This window comes from Amblyraja radiata, chromosome 18, assembly GCF_010909765.2.
Source record: "Amblyraja radiata isolate CabotCenter1 chromosome 18, sAmbRad1.1.pri, whole genome shotgun sequence".
NCBI lineage: Eukaryota > Metazoa > Chordata > Chondrichthyes > Rajiformes > Rajidae > Amblyraja > Amblyraja radiata.
Window position 1 is genome coordinate 34,623,830 of NC_045973.1, and position 22,608 is coordinate 34,646,437.

The 22,608-nt window shown below is 43.6% G+C and overlaps 1 protein-coding gene across 2 annotated transcripts in view; it reads right to left on the bottom strand.

The window, feature by feature from the left end:
* The window catches only part of cpne9 (copine family member 9), a 385,757-nt gene that overhangs the window by 34,222 nt on the left and 328,927 nt on the right, over positions 1-22,608 (bottom strand). For both annotated transcript variants that reach the window (XM_033037106.1, XM_033037105.1), the window contains 4 exons: positions 21,888-21,941; positions 16,693-16,754; positions 16,533-16,579; positions 14,829-15,010 (listed from right to left, as the gene is read on the bottom strand). In XM_033037106.1, coding sequence (XP_032892997.1) covers positions 14,829-15,010; positions 16,533-16,579; positions 16,693-16,754; positions 21,888-21,941 — 345 coding nt within the window. The remainder of the gene's footprint in view (positions 1-14,828; positions 15,011-16,532; positions 16,580-16,692; positions 16,755-21,887; positions 21,942-22,608) is intronic.

Sequence of the window (22,608 nt, forward strand, 5' to 3'; positions counted from 1 at the left end):
CTTTGTTTTGCGTGCTATTTGATTGGGATTCACTCTCATTGCTCTAAACTCTAGGAAATATAAATTCAATTATCCCAATCATTTATCACCAGTCTTTTCTACTTTTATTTTACTTTAGAGATACAGACCCCTCTCTGCCCACCGAGTCCACACCGACCAGCAATCACCCCGTGCAGCAACATTATCCTACATAGTAGAGATATTTTTCTTACCAATGATAATTAACCTACAAATCTGTACGTCTTTGGAATGCGGGAGGAAACCAGAGCACCTGGAGAAAATCCACATAGTCACAGGGAGAATATGTGTCAAGAACCCCGTCGAGAGGTGTGGTGTTGCGGAGCTCCCGTCCAGACACAAAAGTGAGTGAATTCAAACATCTTTTTTGGACTTCGGAGGAGGCACAGCGGAACCTTTAAACATCTTGGAGTATCGCTGCGACGCTGCAGAGATTTATTTTAAAAGTTTCTGCTTGTTTTGGGACTGCGAGCAGTCTTATCAACTAACTGCCGAGCTCCCACAACTGTGGCTGGCAACCTGCCATGAAACTAGCGCACCAAAAGGGGGGAGAAAATCTTTCTGGACTTTGACACCTGCGTCCAGAACAGCCCCCCCCCCCCCCCCTTACTGCCTCGCCGGTGCTGACCGGGCCGGTCTGGCTTTCGTGTGGTGTGGGAGGAATTCCAAACCTGCACCGTCTCGACATCTTCTGTGGCAAAAATCCAAGATGGCAGCACACGTCTCCTCCTGTCTCTAACTGTGTCTGTTTGTTTTACTAATATGATTGAGTGACTGAGTGATTTTTCTGTAAGTCATCTGCGAGCATTATAATTCGAATTATCATTCCGTCGGGAAACCACGGAACGGATTTCTTATAGGACTCTCCCTGCACTAATGTGTGGCGTCGTTGGTTGAGGCGAAATAGTCTGGCTGCTTTTCTCCTCGATTTTCGGGATCTCAACGTACAATGTCGCTGCTCGTGGCTGCTCTTTTCCTATTAATTTGGAGCGGCACCGGGGGAAGCCCCCACGGGACTGAAAACTCCTGTCCAGTCAACTCTACACCGGTTTTACCATGCCGGTGGACGTGCGCTTCTGGCAGTCCGCTGGGCATTAGTTTGTCACCTATGACTCTTCTGCCCCCCGCATCTATGGACTTGGCCCGTCTGGTCAGCTTGATGGCCTTACAAGACAACTTTATTATTCCTTCAAGTTGCCTTCGTGACTTTTTTATATTTTTAAAGATTAAAAAAGATCATTCAAGCAAATCTATAAGGTCTGATTATAGGTGTATAATTGTTCTGTTGCTGCTGATTTCAGGGAATGTTCAACCTAACCCAGGCCCAGGCTCTGCTGAGTCTGCTGTTAATTTTAACACCCCTGCTGAATTTGAATCAAGGTCTGGACTTGGTTTCATCCATTTGAATGTGCGCAGTATGATTGCTAAAATGGATATGATTCGTATCTGGGCTCATTCAACTGATGCTGATGTTATTGTCATATCTGAAACTTGGCTAAACAAAGCAGTTTTAAACAAGGATATCAACATTGACGGCTACAATGTGTATAGGACTGACCGACCCAAGAAGGGCGGAGGGGTCGCAGTCTATGTCAAATCTAAGTTTCACGTGAAGATCCGTCTCTCTAATTCAGTGAGTAAGCAATTTGAACTTCTGGCTCTTGACATGGAAATCTCATAAACTCTCCACATCACTGTCGTCGGTTGCTATAGGCCACCTTCAGCTATCAGCTGCACCTTACCATCTTTAATGGAGCTTTTATCCGGGTTGAACTTTAATGAAATTGTCCTTATTGGTGACCTAAACTGGAACTGGCTGCTACCAGCATCAGATGATTTTAAAGCATTTTGTGATTCGTTTAATTTCTTTCAGATTGTTGACAGTACTACTAGACCTAATCTGAAATGTCCGGAAAAATCTTCGTTAATTGATCTTATCTTAACTAATGTTCCTCATAAATATTCTGCTGCTTCTGTTTTTGCCAATGACATCAGTGACCACTGTGTCATTGCAACAGTAAGAAATACAAAAGTTCCTAAAACCAAACTGCGTGTCATCATAAAGCGGGACATGAAACATTTTGTGGAGCAAGCATTTTTTCATGACCTGTTTCTCTTTGGCTGGGAGAAAATTAATGTAATTCCTAATGTTGAAAATGCCTGGAAATTCTTTTATGATGGTTTTATTGAAATTGTTAACAAGCACGCTCCTTTTAGGAAGTATAGAATAAGGGGCAGGGATAATGCATGGTTCACGTCAGAGTTATCCATTTTACACCATGAGCGCAATGTGGCATGGTCTAAAGCCAGGAGTACTGGTCTTGGATCAGACTGGTTGCTCTTTAGGCAGCTGCGAAATGCAAGCACAGTTGCAATTAGAAAAGCCAAAGCTGATCATTTCCTTACTGAAACTTCAAATAACCTAAACAATCCGTTGAAATTCTGGAAAACCATTAAATCAATAACTGGAAATAAAAATGTTATTGAGCTACCTCCATTCATTGTCAAAGACTCTACCCAAATTTATGAAAAGGCTGACATGCTTGGTTGTTTTAATGAGCATTTCATTGCCTCTGGTTCACTTTTCAACTCTCAAAACACAGCTCAAGGCTCCTCTGCTTGCTCTGATAGTAGTTGTTGTTTTGAGGGACAAGCCTTTACTTTTGACGCTGTTACGCTTCCAGAGGTGCATAAGGCCCTAAGATGTTTAGACACAAACAAATCGGCAGGTCCAGACAACCTTGAGCCTTACTTCTTAAAGTTAGCCGCTGATTTTATTGCTTTGCCTCTGACTTATCTTTTTAATCTATCCCTGGAGACAAACGAAATTCGGAAATCTGCCTTTGTTCTCCCACTGTTAAAAGGGGGGGACCCCACTGTGCTAAACAACTCCCATCTCCAAACTGTCTGTTTTAATTAAGGTGCTGGAATCCATTGTAAACCAACAACTGAAGGACTTTTTTATCAACTAACAGTATTTTATCTGAATTTCAATCTGGTTTTAGGAAAAAATATAGTACGTCAACAGCTGCTTTAAAAGTAGTAAATGATTTTATTGAATTTTTAGACAATAGCAACACTGTGTAGCCCTTTTCGTTGACCTATCAAAGGCTTTCGATACTGTGGATCATGCCTTATTGTTACAAAGACTATGCAGCATCGGTTTGTCTGATCAAGCTGTCTGTTGGTTTAAAAACTATCTATCAGGCAGATCCCAGTGTGTGCGAGCAGAAGGTATTACTTCTAGCTCTCTTAATGTATCCAAGGGTGTGCCACAGGGATCGGTTCTAGGACCTTTATTATTTACTATTTATATTAATAGTCTAGATCATAAAGCTCCGAACGCAAATTTTCACTTTTATGCTGACGACACAGTGATATATTGCTCTGCGTCTACCCCAAATCAGGCTCTCTGTCAGCTCCAAACTGCTTTTAACACTGTGCAACGTAACCTGTGTGATTTAAAACTTGTTTTAAATGCTGACAAGACAAAGCTCATGCTGTTCACTAAAGCTAAATCAAAGCCCTCGGACCTCCCTCCTATCACCACTTTGCAGGGCTCTGTGGTTGAATCTGTGTCTCAATATAAATATCTGGGAATTATAATTGACGATTCTCTCTCTTTTAAACCTCATATCCAGCAACTTGTGAAAAAACTAAAGATAAAATTAGGTTTTTACTTTAGAAACAAATCTTGTTTTTCTTTTGAAGCCAAAAAAAGACTTGTTGCTGCAACGTTTATGTCTGTGTTGGACTATGGTGATGTTTTATATATGAATGCATCTTCAAAATGCCTACAGTCTTTGGACACGGTCTACCACGGAGCACTGAGATTTGTTACTAATTTTAAAACCCTCACGCACCACTGCACTTTGTATGCTCAAGTTGGATGGTTTGCCCTGTCCACCCGCAGACTCCATCATTGGCATATCCTTATTTATAAGACTATCCTCGGTGTTCTTCCTTCATACCTGCAGAAGTATGTAATTCGAAAAAGCACAGGAACTTATCAGCTCCGCTCTGAGGACTTGTTCTTACTAACTGTACCTAAAGTCCGTACTGAACTGGGGAAAAGGGCATTTAGTTATGCTGCTCCCCTCGCATTGAACCAGCTGCAGAATGAACTGAAACTTAAGGAGCTGGTTTCTATAAACAGATTTAAATCCCTTCTTAATGATGTTGAAGCGGGCTCTTCTGTCTGTACATGCTTTGTTTGATGATGTTCTGACTGTGACTCTATTTATATGTTCTCTGTTGTTTTTAAATTATTGTCTGTAACTGTGGAACTGTGCTGCTGCCTGTCTTGGCCAGGACTCTCTTGTAAAAGAGATTTTTAATCTCAATGAGACTTCTCCTGGTTAAATAAAGGTTAAAAAATAAACTGTACGGTCAGCACCCGTAGTCAGGATCGAACCTGGGTCTCTGACGCTGTAAGGCAGCAACTCTACCACAGCGCCACTGTGCCGCCCTAACCAGTCAGGTGTGTTATCCCTGGAATCAATCTGGTGAACCTTTGTGATGCTCCCTCTGTAGCAATGAACATACCATTTGCTTTCTTACCTGTCTGCTGCACTTGTACAATATGCTTACTTTCAGAGCCGGCCTTAGGAGGTGCGGGGCCCAATTGGGAATTTTTTTCGTTGAAATATAAATAAATAATTATAAATGAGTCACGTGTCGCGAGTAACATGACAATTCGGGGGAGAGTTCCTTTCACAGCGTGTGGGGAGGCTAGCCAGGGATAAAGTTGCGAGGAGGGAATGAGCGTTGAGAAGGAGGGGGTCGGGTTCATGCCAGTAACACTCACTCACCGCTGCGGGTGCCACCGCATTGTGGCCGCTTCCCATCAGCTGCTAGCAATGCGGGATAGACTTGGCTATACCTCAGTACAGCAACATCATTCTTGATGTTGTACTGAGGGATAACCAAGTCTATCCTTCTTGGCTAACAACCTAACCTTCGGCCTCCAAGATGCAGGTACATTTTCTAGCAAAGTTACAAAATTTTGAGATTTTAAAAAGTCTGCAATTTTATCTAACTCGGAAATTGAAGATAGACAGAAGCTGGAGTAGCTCAGCAGGACAGGCAGCGCAGCGACTCTGGAGAGAAGACCCTTCTTCAGACTGAACTGAACTCTCGACGGTGAGAGTACTTGTGATTGTCTGAAGAAGGGTCTCGACCAGAAACGCAACCCTTTCCCCAGAGCCCCTGCCCGTCCCGCTGAGCCACCACAGACAGGGAGTTGAAGGTAGACATAGGGGGGTCCACCTTCAACTTCAGAGCCAAACAAAAAACACAGAATGCTGGAGAAACTCAGCGGGCAACGCAGCACCCGTGGAGGGAACATATCACTTATCAGGAGCCGACACGGGCCAGGACTCTCTCCCCCCCCCCCCCAACAGAAAGGAACCGCAGATGCAGCCATCACCGCAAAACGTCGAAGAAAGAACTGTAGATGCTGTAAAATCGAAGGTAAACAAAAATGCTGGAGAAACTCAGCGGGTGTAAGGCAGCATCTATGGAGCGAAGGAAATAGCCGGGTCTGAAGAAGGGTTTCGACCAGAAACATTGCATATTTCCTTCGCTACATAGATGCTGCCTCGCCCGCTAAATTTCTCCAGCATTTTTGTCTACCGCAAACCATCAATGATTCCGGGAATGCCGAGAGAGCAAGAGAGAGAGGTGGGGAACGGGAGAGAGAGAGCGCATGGGAGAGAGATAGAGCGCACGGGAGAGAGAGGGAGGGAGAGAGTGAAAGACAGAGAGACACAACGTGGGTCGGTAGGTACATTGAATGACTAACCTGCTGCAGACCAAGAAGAAGTTCTCACTCATGATCAAAGATCTTATAGCGGAGCTATAATCAGGAGCCGCCACGGGCCAGGACTCTCTCCACCCCGCTATAAGATCTTTGCTCATGATGGTGAGTTTTAAGAAATTCAATGTGTCATTAATGCATCAATCTACATTCCTCAGTAAAATGTAATTATGTTTTGAAGAAGTGTTAATGACGCCGCGTGAATTGTATTCAAAGGAACGCAGCGTCATTAATACTTCTTCTAAAACACAATTACACATTTACTGAGGAATGCGGATCCATGCATTGATGACGCATTGGATAACGACTTGTTAACACAAGTGCTACAGTCGTTAACACATCGTTTGTGTCTGATAGCCGTACAGTGACTGTATTCCATGTACAAAACCATGTATGTTTTGTAAAAAAATCCGTATGGCAAATGTTTTTTTTTCAACTTTATTTAACAAAGCGAATTTGTATTTCCATATGAAATACGGAAAATTAACGCGGGGCCCCCCTTGGGCGCGGGGCCCAATTTGGAAAAATCGGTCCAATCGGCCGAGGGCCGGCCCTGCTTATTTTCAGTAACTGCTGTACCAGATTTGCTGCACCTCTCCTTTCATTAACTCTTTCATGCATAAAGTGAACGCTCACAATCTCTTTCCCAAGGAGCGGACTCTAAAACGAGAAGGCACTGGCTTAGGGTGACGGGAGAGATTTAAGAGGGACTTTTTCACTCCAAGGGCAGTCCATATCTGGAATGAGATGCCAGAGCAAGCTATAGGAGCGGATACAATTATGGCTTTTCAAGGTAGATATATAGATATGATGGGTTTAGAGGGATATGGGCTAAATGCAAGCAAAGCTCAATAGGCCAACTTGGTTAGCATGGACAAAATGGCCAAAATGGCCTGTTTCTGTGCTGTACAGCTCTATGAATTTAGTTTAGAGATTCAGTATGGAAACAGGCCCTTCAGCCGACCAAATTTGTGCTGACCAATGATAACCGGTACACTAGTTCTATCCTACACACTAGGGATAATTTACATAAGCCAATTGACCTACAAACTTGTACGTCTTTGGAGTGTGGGAGGAAACCGGAGCACCCGGAGAAAAGCCATGCGGTCACAGTGAGAACGTGTAAACTTCGTACAGACAGCATCCGTAGTCAGGATGGAACCCGGGTCTCTGGTGCTGTAAGGCAGCAACTCTACCGCTGTGCCGCCCTACTGACATCTACTGACTTTATCTTTAATTCTCTCACCTAAATCCTTAAAATATACTATGCGTAGCTGGATTCTGGTCTGTCACTCAGAAAGGGACTAGTTTGTTTCTACAGTTTGATTCCTGTCCGTCAACCCACACTCCAGATATATTTATTATTGCCAATCCCTTTCCACCTACGTCAATAAAACAGATTATGTGGTCGAGAACCAGATGACATAGGGCAGAGGTTTCAGGAGAGAGGGGAAAGATTTAATAGGAACTTGAGGGGTAACCTTTTCACACAAAGGGTGGTTGGTGTATGGATCGCGCTGTTGTAAGAGTTAGTTGAGGCAGGGACTATCGCAATGTTTAAGAAACATTTAGACAGGTACAGGTTTAGAGGGAAATTGGCCAAACGCTGGCAGGTGGAACTAATGTAGATGGGACATGTTGGGTGACATAAGCAATTTGGGCCGAAGGACCTGTTTCCACACTGTATGACTATGACAATCACTTTGCTGATTGTGGAAGCCTATGGTGTTCAACATAGTTGCTGCGTTTTTTACATTACAGCACTTCAACAAACTTCATTGATCAGAAAGCATATTGGTACCTGCTGGAGGCATACAAGAGGAGGTTTATAAATATGTCTCTTTTATATTAACCAGCTGCAGCAATTTTAATGATGTAGATACATTGAACACCTGCAAAGACTGACAATTTCTATTTTGTTCAGCCCTGTTCTCAAAGGCATCATTCAACAGAATAAGACCAATGAGCCTGCTTTCAGATTATAAAAACCATATTAATCTCCGTTTTGACAGAAAGAAAAACGCAGGCAGACATTAATTGGCTTTTGCCTACAAGAGCAAAATGCGGAGAAGCAAGAATTTTGGTGGGGGATGTGTGTGTTTGAAAGATACAGTATGGAAATAAGACTTCGGCCCACGAGTCTATGTCTACCAACAATAACCCCTTCACATTAGTTCTGTTATCTCCCTATCATATTCACTCCCTATACACTAAGGGGAATTTACAGGAAAAAAAGACACAAAATGCGGAGTAACTCAACGGGTCAGACAGCATCCCCGGAGAACATGGATAGGTAACGTTTCAGATCGGGACCCTTCTTTGGACCCAATTTACAGAAGCCAACTAACCTACCAAATTGTGCATCCTTGGGATGTGGGAGGAAACCAGAGCACCCAGAGGAAAACCGATCATAGGGAGAACATGCAAACTCCGCACAGACAGCATCCGAGGTTTGAATTGAACACGGGTTTCGGGCTCTGTGAGGCACCAGTTCTATCAGCTAAGCCACTGTGCTACTGAGTGGCACAACTGATGAGGAAAGTAGGGATATGGCAAAATAGACAATGTTTCATAACCAATCATTAACTCTGCGCATGGGAGTTCTAGTTGTTAAAAATAAGCGCTGTGCTCCATTCCTCTGCATTTGCAGCCATTTATGTTGCATTGATGTTATTCTGCTAAGATAAGCAAATAGTGTCAGCAGGCTTTTGATCATTTCATTTATTATTCATCATTCCAATTTTCTTTTCCCTGTGAGGAGCCAAATCATAATCTTTTATTACAATTCTGCAGGTTACGCTTCTGATGGGGGAAATATGATTAATTTAACAGATAACCAAACAAAATTAATTCTGTCCATGAATGCATTGGAAAAATTTAACTTAGCAGCAGAAGTTCACAATTTATTTTATATCATCTTATTAATGCATTGATAAACCAGTGTTATTGCTTATTCAGTCAAGGCGAACATTAACCGTGATTATTTCAGATTATTGTATCTCAAAGATTGTTCAATGACATTTGTAAGATAAATCAAACTGCAACGAGGATTTATAATATATTTGCTTTCTTTGATTCCACGTGATACACCAGAGAGGAACTAATCTAATTTTCATTTTCATTACATTGTCCCTTACACAAATCTGCAACTAAAATTGCACACAGACCCTTTAATTCAAGGTAGTCCACAGTATCTTTAATCAGGACGCCTTACATTCAATTATTTATTCAAAATGATCTCGTACCTAGTTACTAAACCTCAGCCTCACTCGCATATTTGTTTAAGTCTCAGTTATTCATATTTAGCTGGATCTCTGTTCTGCCCAACAGGTTAACTTTATTTCATGCGTCTGGCTATATCCCCATCTATCTGTGGCAGAAAATCTAGTTCACTTTCCCTTGTATGTAAGTGGCTGATTCTCAGATGCAAAGAATGGGAAATCACAAATTTCACACTCTCCCATGCCACTTCTAAGTAATACTTTCATAGAATCATGGCTGGATCTCTGGATACTTTCAAGAGAGAGCTAGATAGGGCTCTTAAAGATAGCGGAGTCAGGGGATATGGGGAGAAGGCAGGAACGGGGTACTGATTGGGGATGATCAGCCATGATCACATTGAATGGTGGTGCTGGTTCGAAGGACCGAATGGCCTACTCCTGCACCTATTGTCTATTGTCTATTGGCTGATCATCCAAAATCAGTACCCTGATCCTGCTTTTTCTCCATATCCCTTGATTCCTTTAGCCCTAAGAGCTAAATCTAACTTTTGCATTTTTGCTTTCACTAAACTTTTCGTGAACTATTAAAGACTCATACATAATATTGTACCGTCTAAGATTTGACTCCCTGCAATCAACAATGATGCAAACAGATAGGTCGCCAATAGCTCTCCACTGGATTAAATCCACACATTTCTGAACTGTTGGAGCAGCAGTGTTGAAGATTCTGTTCCTCCACAACATTCACCTTGCTCAGATTTTAACTTGTGTTTTTGTCCACCTGAATTTCTTTATTTGCTCCTTAAAGGTATCGTTCACACAAAAGGTGATTGACATTGAATTACTATCCCTCCTGTACCATAGATAGTGGAAACAGATCTGCACTGGCCTGGGAATATTTTAGTTTAGTTTTTGAGATGCAGCGTGGAAACAGAATCTTCGGTCCACCGAGTCCATGTCAACCAGCGATCACCCGTACATAGCTCTATCCTACACACTAGGGATAATTTACAGAAGCCAATTGACCCACAAACCTGAACATCTTTGGAACGTGGGAAGAAACCAGAGCACCTGAAGAAAACCTGGGTGGTCACAGAGAGAGCGCACAAATCCGTACAGACAGCACTCGTAGTCCAGGATCGAACCTGGGGTCTGGCACTGTAAAGCAGCAACTCTACCGCTGCGCCACTGTGCCGCCTGCAAGGGCATTACATGGACATGAGGTGAAACATGTTTTACAGGGATGCCATTGCAATGACAGTTAAATATGAGCACCAGGGCACTTTGAGAAGGGTTTAACCATGGAGGTTTAAGGACAGGATATCTGTGGTGCTATGACAATAGATTTTTATAATATCTGGTCTGCAATTTGCTCAACCAGCACATGATTACATCAAGAAATAATTCACTCAGATAATTAGGTGAGAGAGTGTTTTGGCTGCAACTTAGCAGAGTAAGTGCGAGGTGTTGCATTTTGGGAAGTCAAACCAGGGCAGGACCTTCACAGTGAATGGACAGGGCTCTGGAGAGTGTTGTAGAGCAGAGGGATCAATGAGTGCAGGTGCATAGTTCCTTGAAAATGGTGTCACGTGTAGATCAGGAAGGCGGTCAAGATGACTACGACAAGAAAGATGTCGTTAAGGGCCTGTCCCACTTGGCGATTTTTTTCGGCAACTGCCGGCTTCACTGACTGACATATTAGGTTACCGAAAAATTTGCGGCGTGATGTGGCGGTGACGCGGCGTGATGATGTATGACACGAGGTGTGTTTTCAAGTGTCGCAACAGTTTTTTGTCACCGCTGTATTTTGAAATGTTCAAATTCTTTTGATGACGCCGGCAGTCGCCAAAAAATTCGGCAAGTGGGACAGGCCCTTTAAACTGTAAAGTGCACAAAAGATTCATGGGAACGTTGCAAGGACCTGAGGGCAGGACCTTTACTGAGAGGTTGGAAGATCAGAATTTTATTCCTTAGGATGAATGGTCATCTTATAGAGGTATATAAGATAGTGAGGGGAATAGAGAGGGGAGATACACAGAGACTTTTATCCAGAGTAGAGGAATCAAGATCCAGATAAAGGTGAAAGGCCCCCAAGACCGCATGATATTACAGATAATTGTGGACACAGCACAGACCATCACACAAACCAACCTTCCTTCCATTGGCTCCATTTGCACCTCACGCTGCCTCGGCAACGCCATTAGCATAATCAAAGATGAATCTCACCACAGTCACTACCTCTTCTCCCCTCTCCCATCAGGCAAGAGGTACAGAAATATGAAAATGTACACCTCCAGATTCAGAGACAGTTTCTTCCCAGCTGTTATCAGGCAATTGTTCTATTAACAACTAGAGAGCAGTCCTGAGCTACCTGGAGACTTTCGGACAATCTTTATTCGGACTTTACCAGACTTTATCATGCACTAAAAGTTATTCCCTTTATCATGTATCTGTAAACTGTGGATGGCTCGATTGTAATCATGTATAGTCTTTCTGCTGACTGGTCAGCACACAACAAAATCTTTTCACTGTACCTCAGCACACGTGACAATAAACTAAACTATATCTAAACGATATATCTAAAGTATATCTCAAGGGGAAAGGTTTAATAGGAACCCAAGGGGAAAAATTTTGCACACAGTGGTTGGTGAGTATATGGAATGAGCTGCTACAGGAGGTACTTGAGGCAAGTGCTATAAAGGACCTGTCCCATTTACGCGATTTTTTTCGGCGACTGCCGGCACCCATCATAAGTCGCCGAAAATTCTCAACATGTTGAAAATTCAGCGACGACCAGAAAGACGCTACGACTCTTTGGGTGACTAGGAGACTACTCACGACCATACAGGCGACACCCTGGCGACATGTCGCGGGGTGAAGCCTGTATGGTCGTGAGTAGTCGCCCAAAGAGTCGTACCTTGTTCTGGTCGCCTCAGGATTTTAACATGTTGAAAATTTTTGGCGACCTGTAACGACCTATGACGGGTGCCAGCAGTCGTCGAAAAAGTCGCGTAAGTGGGACAGGCCCTTAACAATATTTAAAAGACATTTGGACAGGTGCATGGATAGGAATGGTTTAGAGGGATATGGGCCAAACACGGATACGTGGGACTGGTGCAGATAGGCATCTGGGTCAGCATGGGGATGTTGGGCTGAAGGGCCTGTTTGACTATAACTCTAGTAAAGTGACCTATGCATCCTGCATTCCCCTCGGAGCTGTCTGAATCAAATGTGGCTCTGTTTAAATTAGAGCAGAAACGAGCAGTGTTTGTAGCTATTTGGTCACCGAGAGGAAGAGGTTAAAGGACTCCACTATTGTTGTAGAGTGTAGATATTTACACAATTGCACATTTCTGGCCCACAAAGGCAAGAATTTCTCTGTATGTTGCATGGGACAAAAATCATATAAAAGTAGTCAATCATTTTGTTACAAACTGCACACAATAGCAAATCATTCCCCATTGGCCTTCTTTAATTGTTCCTAAGTGCTTTTTGAAAGCAGGTCTACAAAAGACATTTGAATGAAGCCTCTCTACAGAATGAGTTCTGTATTAAACCCAAGGTCGTTCCTGAAAAGTATTTATTCTTCAGTCAGAACACAACAATCTCTCAGCTCCTGCTGCTCTATTTTCTGGGAATCTGTAGAAGCCAAGCAGCAGGATTAGTGGTGCAGATCGTGCCTGAGTTTGGGTCATTGCATTCTGAAACCGTTTGGACGTAGAACATAAAACAGTGTAGCACAGGAACAGTGCCTTCTACAACTGTGCCTGTGCTGAACATGATGCCAAGATCAATTAATCTCATCTGCCTGCACATGATCCAGATCCCTCCATTCCCCAGGGTAAGATGGCTTCTTCCCTACAGCCATCAGCGCTATTTAACACTACAACCTCTAAATAAGCTCTGAACTACATAGACTTGGAGGCATTGGTTTTGTCTTTTTGCATAACTATTGTTTGTTTGTTTTAAGTGTATGTGTGTGCCTGTGTGGGTGTACTGAGCCTTTATTTTGTTTATCACGTTGCTTACAGAGTACTATCTTCACATATTCTGTTGTGCTGCTGAATGAAGAATTTAATTGTTCTGTTTGGGGCATATGACAATAAAACAATCTTGACTCTTGACTACAACACAATGGGTGATGTTTCGGGTCAAGACTCTTCTTCAGTCTGAAAGAAGGGTCTTGACCCGAAACATCATCCATTCCTTCTCTCTAGAGATGCTGCCGGTCCCGCTGAGTTACTCCTGCATTTTGTGTCTATCTTCAATTTTCTTGGCCCCGCTCTGGGAGAAGAAGTGGGGGCGGATCCGGACCGTAACGGCCGTGAGCCCCAGGCCGAGTTTGACGATCGTTTGCCTGCCTCTGCTGCTGTTGGAAGTGAGACATTGCGTCGCGCCAGGGTCTTGGGCCTGTCCCACTTTGGCCGTCAGTTACGCGACAGCTCAGTGGCGTGCGAAGATTTCGTTCGGTCCAAAATCCCGGAGTGCCGCGCGATACCGCGCACAACTCCATACCCCTCCGCGCTTCTCAGTGGGACCAGCCCCGTGCGGCCATACAATGCCCGTGCGCCTCAACACGACGATGATGAGGTCGCGTAATTTGCGTGCCAAGGACACATCAGTGGGACGGCCTTTACTTTTTCACACAGAGGGTGGTGGATACATGGAACGACCTGTTAGACAAGTTAGTTGAGGCAAGTACAACATCTAAAATAAATTTGGACAGGTACAGGGATAGGAAAGGTTTAGACGGATACGAGCCAAATGCGGGAAGGTCAGGCTAGTGTAGATGGGGCATCTTGTTCGGCAAGGGCATTGCCAAAGGGCCTGTTTCCGTGCTGTGTGTCTCTAACAAGATGGTGACGCAAGAAACATTTCTTGAAAAGACACGTAACCACGAGACTCTGCATAACGTTACTTCTGCAAGTGCAGCCTGGTTTTGCACGGTAAAATTAGGTTTAGTCTACCATGCAAAGATGTGTGGAGAATTTCACTGCGACATGTCACGTGTGATAATAATCAATTAATCAAGCAATCAATCAATCAATGACCACAACATCTGGAGATATGTTGGCTTTACATTCCATTGGCTTCGAGGAATATTGTACACGAAAATACAAAGCCAGAAATGCACCCAACATTGTCATTTTCCTGATGCATGGTGGCTCAGTGGCAGAGTTGCTGCCTTGCAGCGTCAGGGACCCGGGTTCGATCCTGACTATGCGTGCTGTCTGTACAGAGTTTGTTCGTTCTCCCTGTGACCATGTGGGGTTTTTTTCACATTTCAAAGACGATGCAGGTTGATTGGCTTCAGTAAATTGTCCCCAGTGTGTAGGGTAGAACTGGTATGCAAGTGATTGTGGTCATCGTGGACTCAGTGGGCTGAAGGGTCTGGTTCCACATTGCATCTCTAAACAAAATTCAACTAAACAGTTTTCCCTCTAACCCTGACTCTCAGTCTGAAGAAAGGGTCTCGACCCGAAACGTCTCCTATTCCTTTTCACCAGAGATGCAGCCTGACCTGCTGAGTTATTCCAGCATTTTGTGTCTATCTAATCTAAACATAGATTAACTCAAAACTGTCCTGACAACAGTCCTCACAAATAAGAGGGTCATCCAGCGAATGAAGCTGTAAATCATCACATCTCTCATTTACCAGTGAGGAGTAACATCAATGAAGATTGCAAGAACATTCGGAGCATTAGTGCCAAGGTATATTTCGCCTGCCTGTGGCTTCCTCACTGCTGCTGCCCAGTTTAATATTCACCTACCAAAGGAAACTCGTGGGACACCTTCCCATCGGGTGGCAGCTTCGCTCCGAATCCTAATGCCGGGAAGAGTTTGTCGCTGTCGTAGTCCTGGATGATTTCTCCAACTGCTTTCAACGCCATGGCATACGCGTTCATCTGATAGGGGTTCATGTAGTGAAGTGAGGTGGGCTGTGAAGGATTCCCTGCAAGGAGAAGGAGCCATTTATCTAAAGGAACCGTGCCAAGTAACACAACCCAGGCAAAGGCATGTGACATGTGCAACGTGAGTAAGTAGCTCACGTTCAATGTGTAGGAAGGAACTGCAGATGCTGGTTTAAATCGAAGATAGACACGAAATGCTGGAGTAACTCAGCATCTCTCGAGAGAAGGAATGGGTGACATTTCTCTCTCCATCCCATTCCCCTTCCCAGTTCTATGACCAGTCTTACTGTCTCTGACTAAATTTTATCTGTTTGTTTTGTTGTTACCTTCTCCCAACCAACAATGATCTATTCTACATTTTCCTTGATCCACATTCCCTTTGTCCTGTTTTCACACCTTACACTTCCTTATCTATGTACTTCCCACTCCCCTGACATCAGTCTGAAGAAGGGTCTCGACCCTAAATGTCATCCATTCCTTCTCGTCAGAGATGCTGCCTGTCCCGCTGAGTTACTCTAGCATTTTGTGTCTAGCTCATGTTCAATGTTACATTTGTTTAATTTATCTCAAAGAACATTAATTGTTATATATTATATGTTATACAACATACTCTATGTTATGGTATAACAACAGAAAATAATTAAGCTGATAAAGTAAAATTACTAAACATAGATAACTTATGTTACCATTTTCCTATTGATATCTAAATTGGGAATTCCCATTCAGATGAGTAGGGATTCTGATTCCACGTGAGTTCTGCTGGTGAAGGTTCGTAGAGGTAGAGACCCCAGTAAGAAGGATTAGAATCAGCAGAATGCCAATATTCTTTCCTTGGAATCGTTTTCCTTGGAATCATTGGACACAACTGGCATAATTTGGCCCAATAGAGGCTGATCTTATGGAGGTGTATAAAATGATGAGGGGAATAGATCGGGTAGATGCACAGAGTCTCTTGCCTAGAATAGGGGAATCGAGAACGGGAGGAATATAGGTGTAAGGTGAAGAGGGAAAATTGAATAGGAATCTGAGGGGTAACCTTTTCACACAAACAATAGTGGGTGTAAGGGAAGAGCTGCCAGAGAGGTGGTTTGGGTAGGTACTATCGCAATGTTTAAGAAACAGTTTGACAGGTACATGGACAGGACAGGTTTAGAGGGACGCAGGTCAAATGCAGGCAAGTGGGACTAGTGATGATGGGGCATGTTGGTCGGTGTGGGCAAGTTGGGCCGAAGAGCCTGCTTTCACACTCTTATGCCTCATTGACTCATTGGAACTCATTACAACAGAGGACAGTGGAGGCCAAGTCAGTGGATATTTTAAGACAGAGATAGACACGTTCTTGATTAGAACAGGTGTCAAGGGTTATGGTGAGAAGGCAGGGAAATGGGATTAGTTGGCAGAGATCAGCCATGATTAAATGGCGGAGTAGACTCAATGGGGTGAATGGCCTAATTCTACTCCTATGACTTGTGTGAACTAGTGCATAATAGACCATTAGAAAATGACTCTATGGCTCTATGACAAATAGAACATTTAGGAATGGATTTCCTACTCAAAACTTACCATTAGATGCAGTGAAGTCTATTGCCACGGTGAAATTTAGCTGGGTTCTGGAACAAAGCCAAAAGCAGGTATGTTCAATAGCTATGGGCGCTGTAGTAGTAACTTACATTTGAACTGCAGAATTTAACAGAGAGAATATCAAAGAACGATTGATTCATACCCGCCTTTAATGTAATCTACAAAAGTGAAGTCAGATTCCACTTTGAAGGAAAGGAGAGTCACCTGGTGGGAAGAAACATAATCAGTGTGAGCTCCTACGAATGTAATACAGATCAGCGTTATACGATGCTGTGCAGATCTTCTTATTTTATTATTAAATCCTCAGGGACTATTTATGTAGTAGTGATGAAATGAAGATAGACCCATTCACCCGGAGTAGATTTTAGCATCCCAAAAACATAAATAAGGAACAAGGGACTGCAGATGCTGGTTTACCAAGGAAAGACACAAAGTGCTAGAGTAACTCTGCCGGTCCGACAGCATCCCTGGAGAACATGGAGACGATTCGGGAACCTCCTTCAGACTGCAGAAGGGTCTCGACCTGAAAGGTCACCTATCTGTTTTCTCCAGAGATGCTGCTGTATTACTTCACCATTTTGCGTCTTTCCATAAGTAAGGAATTTAGATATTTCAGGAATGTTTGTAGACTTTTTTAAGACCAAGTACGAGCTCCTGAAATTTATGCTGAGCTGTTTTGCTGTTAAAGAAACATAATTACATGTACAACGCCTTGTATTAATAAAGTTACTGATCTGGGCAAGGTTACAGCTTGTCCAGAGAGTAACGAATAATGAGACACGTACATGTGTGACATCACATCGGAAAACGATGTCTCCGCGGCGCTGACATTTATATTCATGAGTATTAATCTTCTTGATAACGCAGAACCAGGCCTGACATTTATGATGTATGGGGCCATTTACAGCTTTTTCACAAAGGTACACCATGTTTGGTACAGTTAGAATGTGATATGGAGCAGACAGCTATGGGCGTGGATTCCCAAATATCCTAGTTGCAGGAATTCTTCCTGCAGGTTTTCTGCCCAACATCCATACTGTTTGCCTGTCAGCTGGGAAAGTCTATCTTTGATATATGATATTAGGGAGTCAGGGGTTAAGGGGGGAAGGCAGGAGAATGGGGTTGAAAGGGAAAGATAGGGAAAGATAGATCAGCCGATTGAATGGCAGCATAGACGTGTTGAGCCAAATGGCCTAATTCTGCTCTGAGACCTTATGAACTTGTCTGTGTAGTAAATAACATCTACACCATGCAATGACCATCGGCAACAGGTTTCACATTAAACAACACCACCCATTGCCAAATGTAACAAAGTTTAATTTAGAGGTACAGCGTGGAAACATGCCTTTCGGCCCATTGAGTCCATGCTGACCAGCGATCACCCTACACACTAGGGGACATTTACACTTTTTACAAATGCCAATTAACATACAAACCTGTACATCTTTGGAGTGTAGGAGGAAACCAGAGCACCAGGAGAAAAGCCATGCGATCACGGGGAGAACTTATAAACTGCGTACAGACAGCACCCGCAGTCAGGATCGAACCCAGGTCTCTGGCTCCATAAGGCATCCACTCTACCACTGCGCCACCGTGCCACCTAAAGCTGAGTCCCCCACTTTCAACATCCCCACACCAACCACTGACCAGAAATAGACAGCTTCTAAACATGTTAGCTCTTTGAACCTGTTCATTAATTTTTATTTATTGCCTGGTTTTGAAATTTTTAATTCGTGCCAAATTGTGAATACTATGTTGCCACAGTTCCCAAAGTCTTTCAGTGAACTTTCAAAGCAAAAATAATCTTATTTTCAAGACAGATTTAATTTGTGGCACAGTGGTGCAGCTGGTAGAGCTGCTGCCTCTCAGCGCCAGAGGCCCAGGTTTGATCCTGACCTCATGTGTTGTGTGTGTGGAGTTTGCACGTTCTCCCTGTGACTGCAAGTGTTTCCTCCGGATGTTCCATTTTCCTCCCACATCCAAAATACCTTTGGTTTTTTAGATTAATTGGCCTCTGTAAAATTATCTGTAATATGTAGGGAGTGGATGAGAAAGTGGGTTAACATAGAACTAATGTGAACGTGTGATCGATGGTTGGCATGGACTTGATAGGCCGAAGAGCCCGTTTCCCTGCTGTACCTGTAAAACTAAAACTAAAATTAAAAACAAGGTTAGATTTATGGTTGAGTCCCCTCAGATAGCAACAGAGTACAGTGGGAAGAAGAACATGTGAAGATGCTTTGTCTACCTTTAGCAGGGTTGACATTAAACCAGTGTGTGAATGTGTGTTTGGCTGCAATTTGGTGGGCCGAAAGGCCTGTTTCCATGCTGTATTTTTCTCTCAATCAATCGATCAATCAGTTTTACATTTAACAGAAGCCTTGCAGTAGCCGGGAATAGAGCTTATTTTTTTGCATTTGAATAAACAGTATTTAGGATTTGTGCTTCGTGACATTAATATTTGGAGAAAAATATAACAGATTACAACTCCCAGGATAGTGCGACACTAGTCATTTGGACCTGACTACTTTAAAATCCTGCTCTGTAAATGTGCTTCCGCAAATCACATTTCTATCTATTGACTTCTCTAGCTGTCACATTTGCTGTGGGTAATGATTTATGTTCACAGTGAAAGAATACAAACCAGCTTTGAGAAAGCAACACAAACTGGAAATTACTATTGATTATAGAGGTGCCTGAATGCCTAATGCGTTTGTTTGGCATTTCTCTGTCAGTTGTTAATCTGCTCTTTTAAACTTCCATTTATCTATTCTATTTTCATATTTCAAATATCTGTAAGTGTGAAGACGAGAGTTATTTAAGTTGAGTGATTGAATACAGCTGACAAAAACACAGCAAATGAAGCAACCATTTTGCTGGGGTCCTAAGATTTACCTAGAAAGTATCTCATTAAAACTTTGACTGTCCCACTGCTGTTAATGTGAGTCTTTTTTAAATCGGACTATCTTTAGTTGGACTTTACTGGACTTTAGCTTCCACTAAACGTTATTCCCTTTATCATGCATCTGTACACTGCAGATGGCTCAATTGTAAGCACGTATAGTCTTTCTGCTGAATGGTTAGCACTCAACAAAAGCTTTTCACTGAACCTCAGTAGGCGTGAGAATAAACAAAACTAAACTAAACATGTCCATTTTAAGTAGATGATGCAACATCTCAACATCAATTCATCAAATTGTGTTTACATAGATACAAAAAATTCAAAAACACAGGGCAAACTGGGTTTTACCAGCGTTTATACAGCCTTGATAGAAGCATATAAAATCATGGACTGGGTAAATAGTCAGAACCTTTTCCCCAGGGTGGAAATGTCAAAGACTAGAGGGCGTAACCTTAAGGTGAGAGGGGCAATGTTTAAAGGAGATCGGCAGGGGATTTCTTTCCACAGAGGGTGGCGGGTGCTTGGAACGCACTGCTAGAGGTTGTGGTGAAGGCAGATAAGATAGTGGTGTTTAAGAGGCTTTTGGATGGATACGCAGGGAATGCAGGGACATGGATCATGTGCAGGCAGAGGAGAATAGCACCAGCTGATTAGTACAGCTATTATATCCTGCAAAACTTGTCCTCAGCCACTGCTCAATCCACTGAGGCCTATGGGATCTCCCGATTGCCAACCCCCTTCCCATTCCCACACTGACATGTCATCCTCGGCCTCCTCCATTGCCAGAGTGGCCACACTCGGGAGATTGGAGGAACAGCACCTCTTATTTCGCATGGGTGGCTTTTAACCCAGTGGTATGAACGTTGAATTCTCTATTTTTTAAGTATCTTCCACCTACTCTCTCACCCCTCCCCCCCTTGCCCCCTTCCTCCACCCTAGTCGTTTACCAGCTCCTCAGCTCTCCACATTGTATCTCTGTTGAGTTCACACCTTCCCCAGCCAACAATGAGCCCACCAGGGCACCACCCTGCCTGAGGTAATTTGTGACTGGCCCAGATTGGTCCTGGTCTTTTCTCAACTCCAGCTTTTCATCCTCCCCCCCACCCCCCCCAACCCCGACACCCTAATTTCTATCTGAAGAAGGGTCCCAAGCCGAAACGTCACCTATCCTTTTTCTCCAGAGATGCTGCCTGACCCGCTGAGATACTCCAGCACTTTGTGTCGATCTCTGGAGATTAGGTTATTTTGGCATCATGTTTGGCACAGAATATGGGCTGAAGGGCCTGTTCCTGGGCTGTACTATGTCCTATGTTATATACAAATTTCCGTTCACTCCAACTACCTTTACTGGCCTGGGCCTCTACATGCTTTCATTTCCTTCACACCTTCTGAGCCCAGATGAGTATATAGTTCGAGAGAGATGTGAAGCCATTTAAATGCAGGGATGTCAACTTCAAATTTAAAGTGAATTGCGAGAGATGATCTTTACAAACGGCAGGAGGCTAAACACGAAAATGTGGCAGCATCTCTGAAGAAAGGTAACGTCACCTATCCATGTTCTCCAGTGATTGTGCCTGACCCGCTGAGTTACTCCAACATTTTGTGCCTTCATTGATACATTTCTAGACATTAAGGGAATCAAGGGTTATGAGGATCGGGCAATGAATGGAACCAAGGTAGAAAATGGGCCAAGATCTTGATGAATGACAGTGCAGACTTGATGAGTTAATTGATCTACTACTTTTCCTTGTTCTTATGTAGGTGAGGGGGTTCTTATGTAGTAGTGGGAGCCCTCCCCCCCCCCACCAGTGGAGAGGGACATCACATTGTGGGTTGACTGGATAGAGGAGATGGCTGACAATAGACAATAGACAATAGGTGCAGGAGTAGGCCATTCGGACCTTCGAGCCAGCACCGCCATTCAATGATCATCCCCAATCAGTACCCCGTTCCTGCCTTCTCCCCATATCCCCTGACTCCGCTATTTTTAAGAGTCCTATCTAGCTCTCTCTTGAAACCATCCAGAGAACTGGCCTCCACCGCCCTTTGAGGCAGAGAATTCCACAGACTCACCACTCTCTGTGAGAAAAAGTGTTTCCTCGTCTCCGTTCTAAATGGCTTACTCCTTATTCTTAAACTGTGGCCCTGTGGCTGCAATGGGTCGTTGTGGTCAGCTGCAGCTGGGACTGCAAAATGGTGCCAAGATGGTGCCTCTTCTTGCATATGGACTCAGTGGTCTGCTCTGTACATTCTGTACTGACCAGGGGGATTGTGCTGATGTACGGGGATAGTCTTGCTGGGCTGTCTGCAAGAAATGTATCTCACTATACCTGCTACACGTGACAATAAAGAAACTATTGAACCCTTGAACCATGATTGTTGCTGCCTTCACTCCAATCGATCTGCTCCAGCAACCTGTGTGTGATGGTACTTACCGTCCCAGAGTTCACGTACTTCTTCTTTTTCCCTCTTTTCTTATGATTTAAGACCTAAAGGAAAGAATAGAGTGTTATTTCAGCTCAGACGTGGTGGAGAGACGTAGAATGCTGGTGTGTGTTAAATTTATTACAAAAAATTACTATAAATCTGAACATTATACATGTTTAAAATGGAACCAGGGATGTAGATATAAGCCAACTAGAAATGTACAGTGGTGTCTGATAGAGCACTTCCTGTGCTTGTAGTAAGTACTGGTCAGGAAACGGTCGAACAATTGGTGACCGATTGGTAATTGGTAGATGCAATACAATAGAACTTTATTTATCCCAGGAGGGAAATTGGTCTGCCAACAGTCATAAAATACAAGATATACGAAACATGAAATTAAAATGATGAGTGGGAAGGATTGGGGTTGTGTAACGATTTGAATGGGGGTGGGGGGGGTGTCAGTCTACCCCATGACAGAAGGGGGAGGAGTTGTAAAGTTTGATAGCCACAGGGAAGAAGGATCTCCTGTGGCGTTCTGTCCTGCATCTTGGTGGAACCAGTCTGCTGCTGAAGGTACTCCTCAGGTTGACCAGTGTGTCATGGAGGGGGTGAGCTGTATTGTCCAAGACCACCTCCCATGAACCCAACTCCGCCCCCAGGACAGAACCAGCCTTCCTGACGAGTTTGTAAATCCTGTTGGCATCTGCGGCCTTCGCTCTGCTGCCCCAG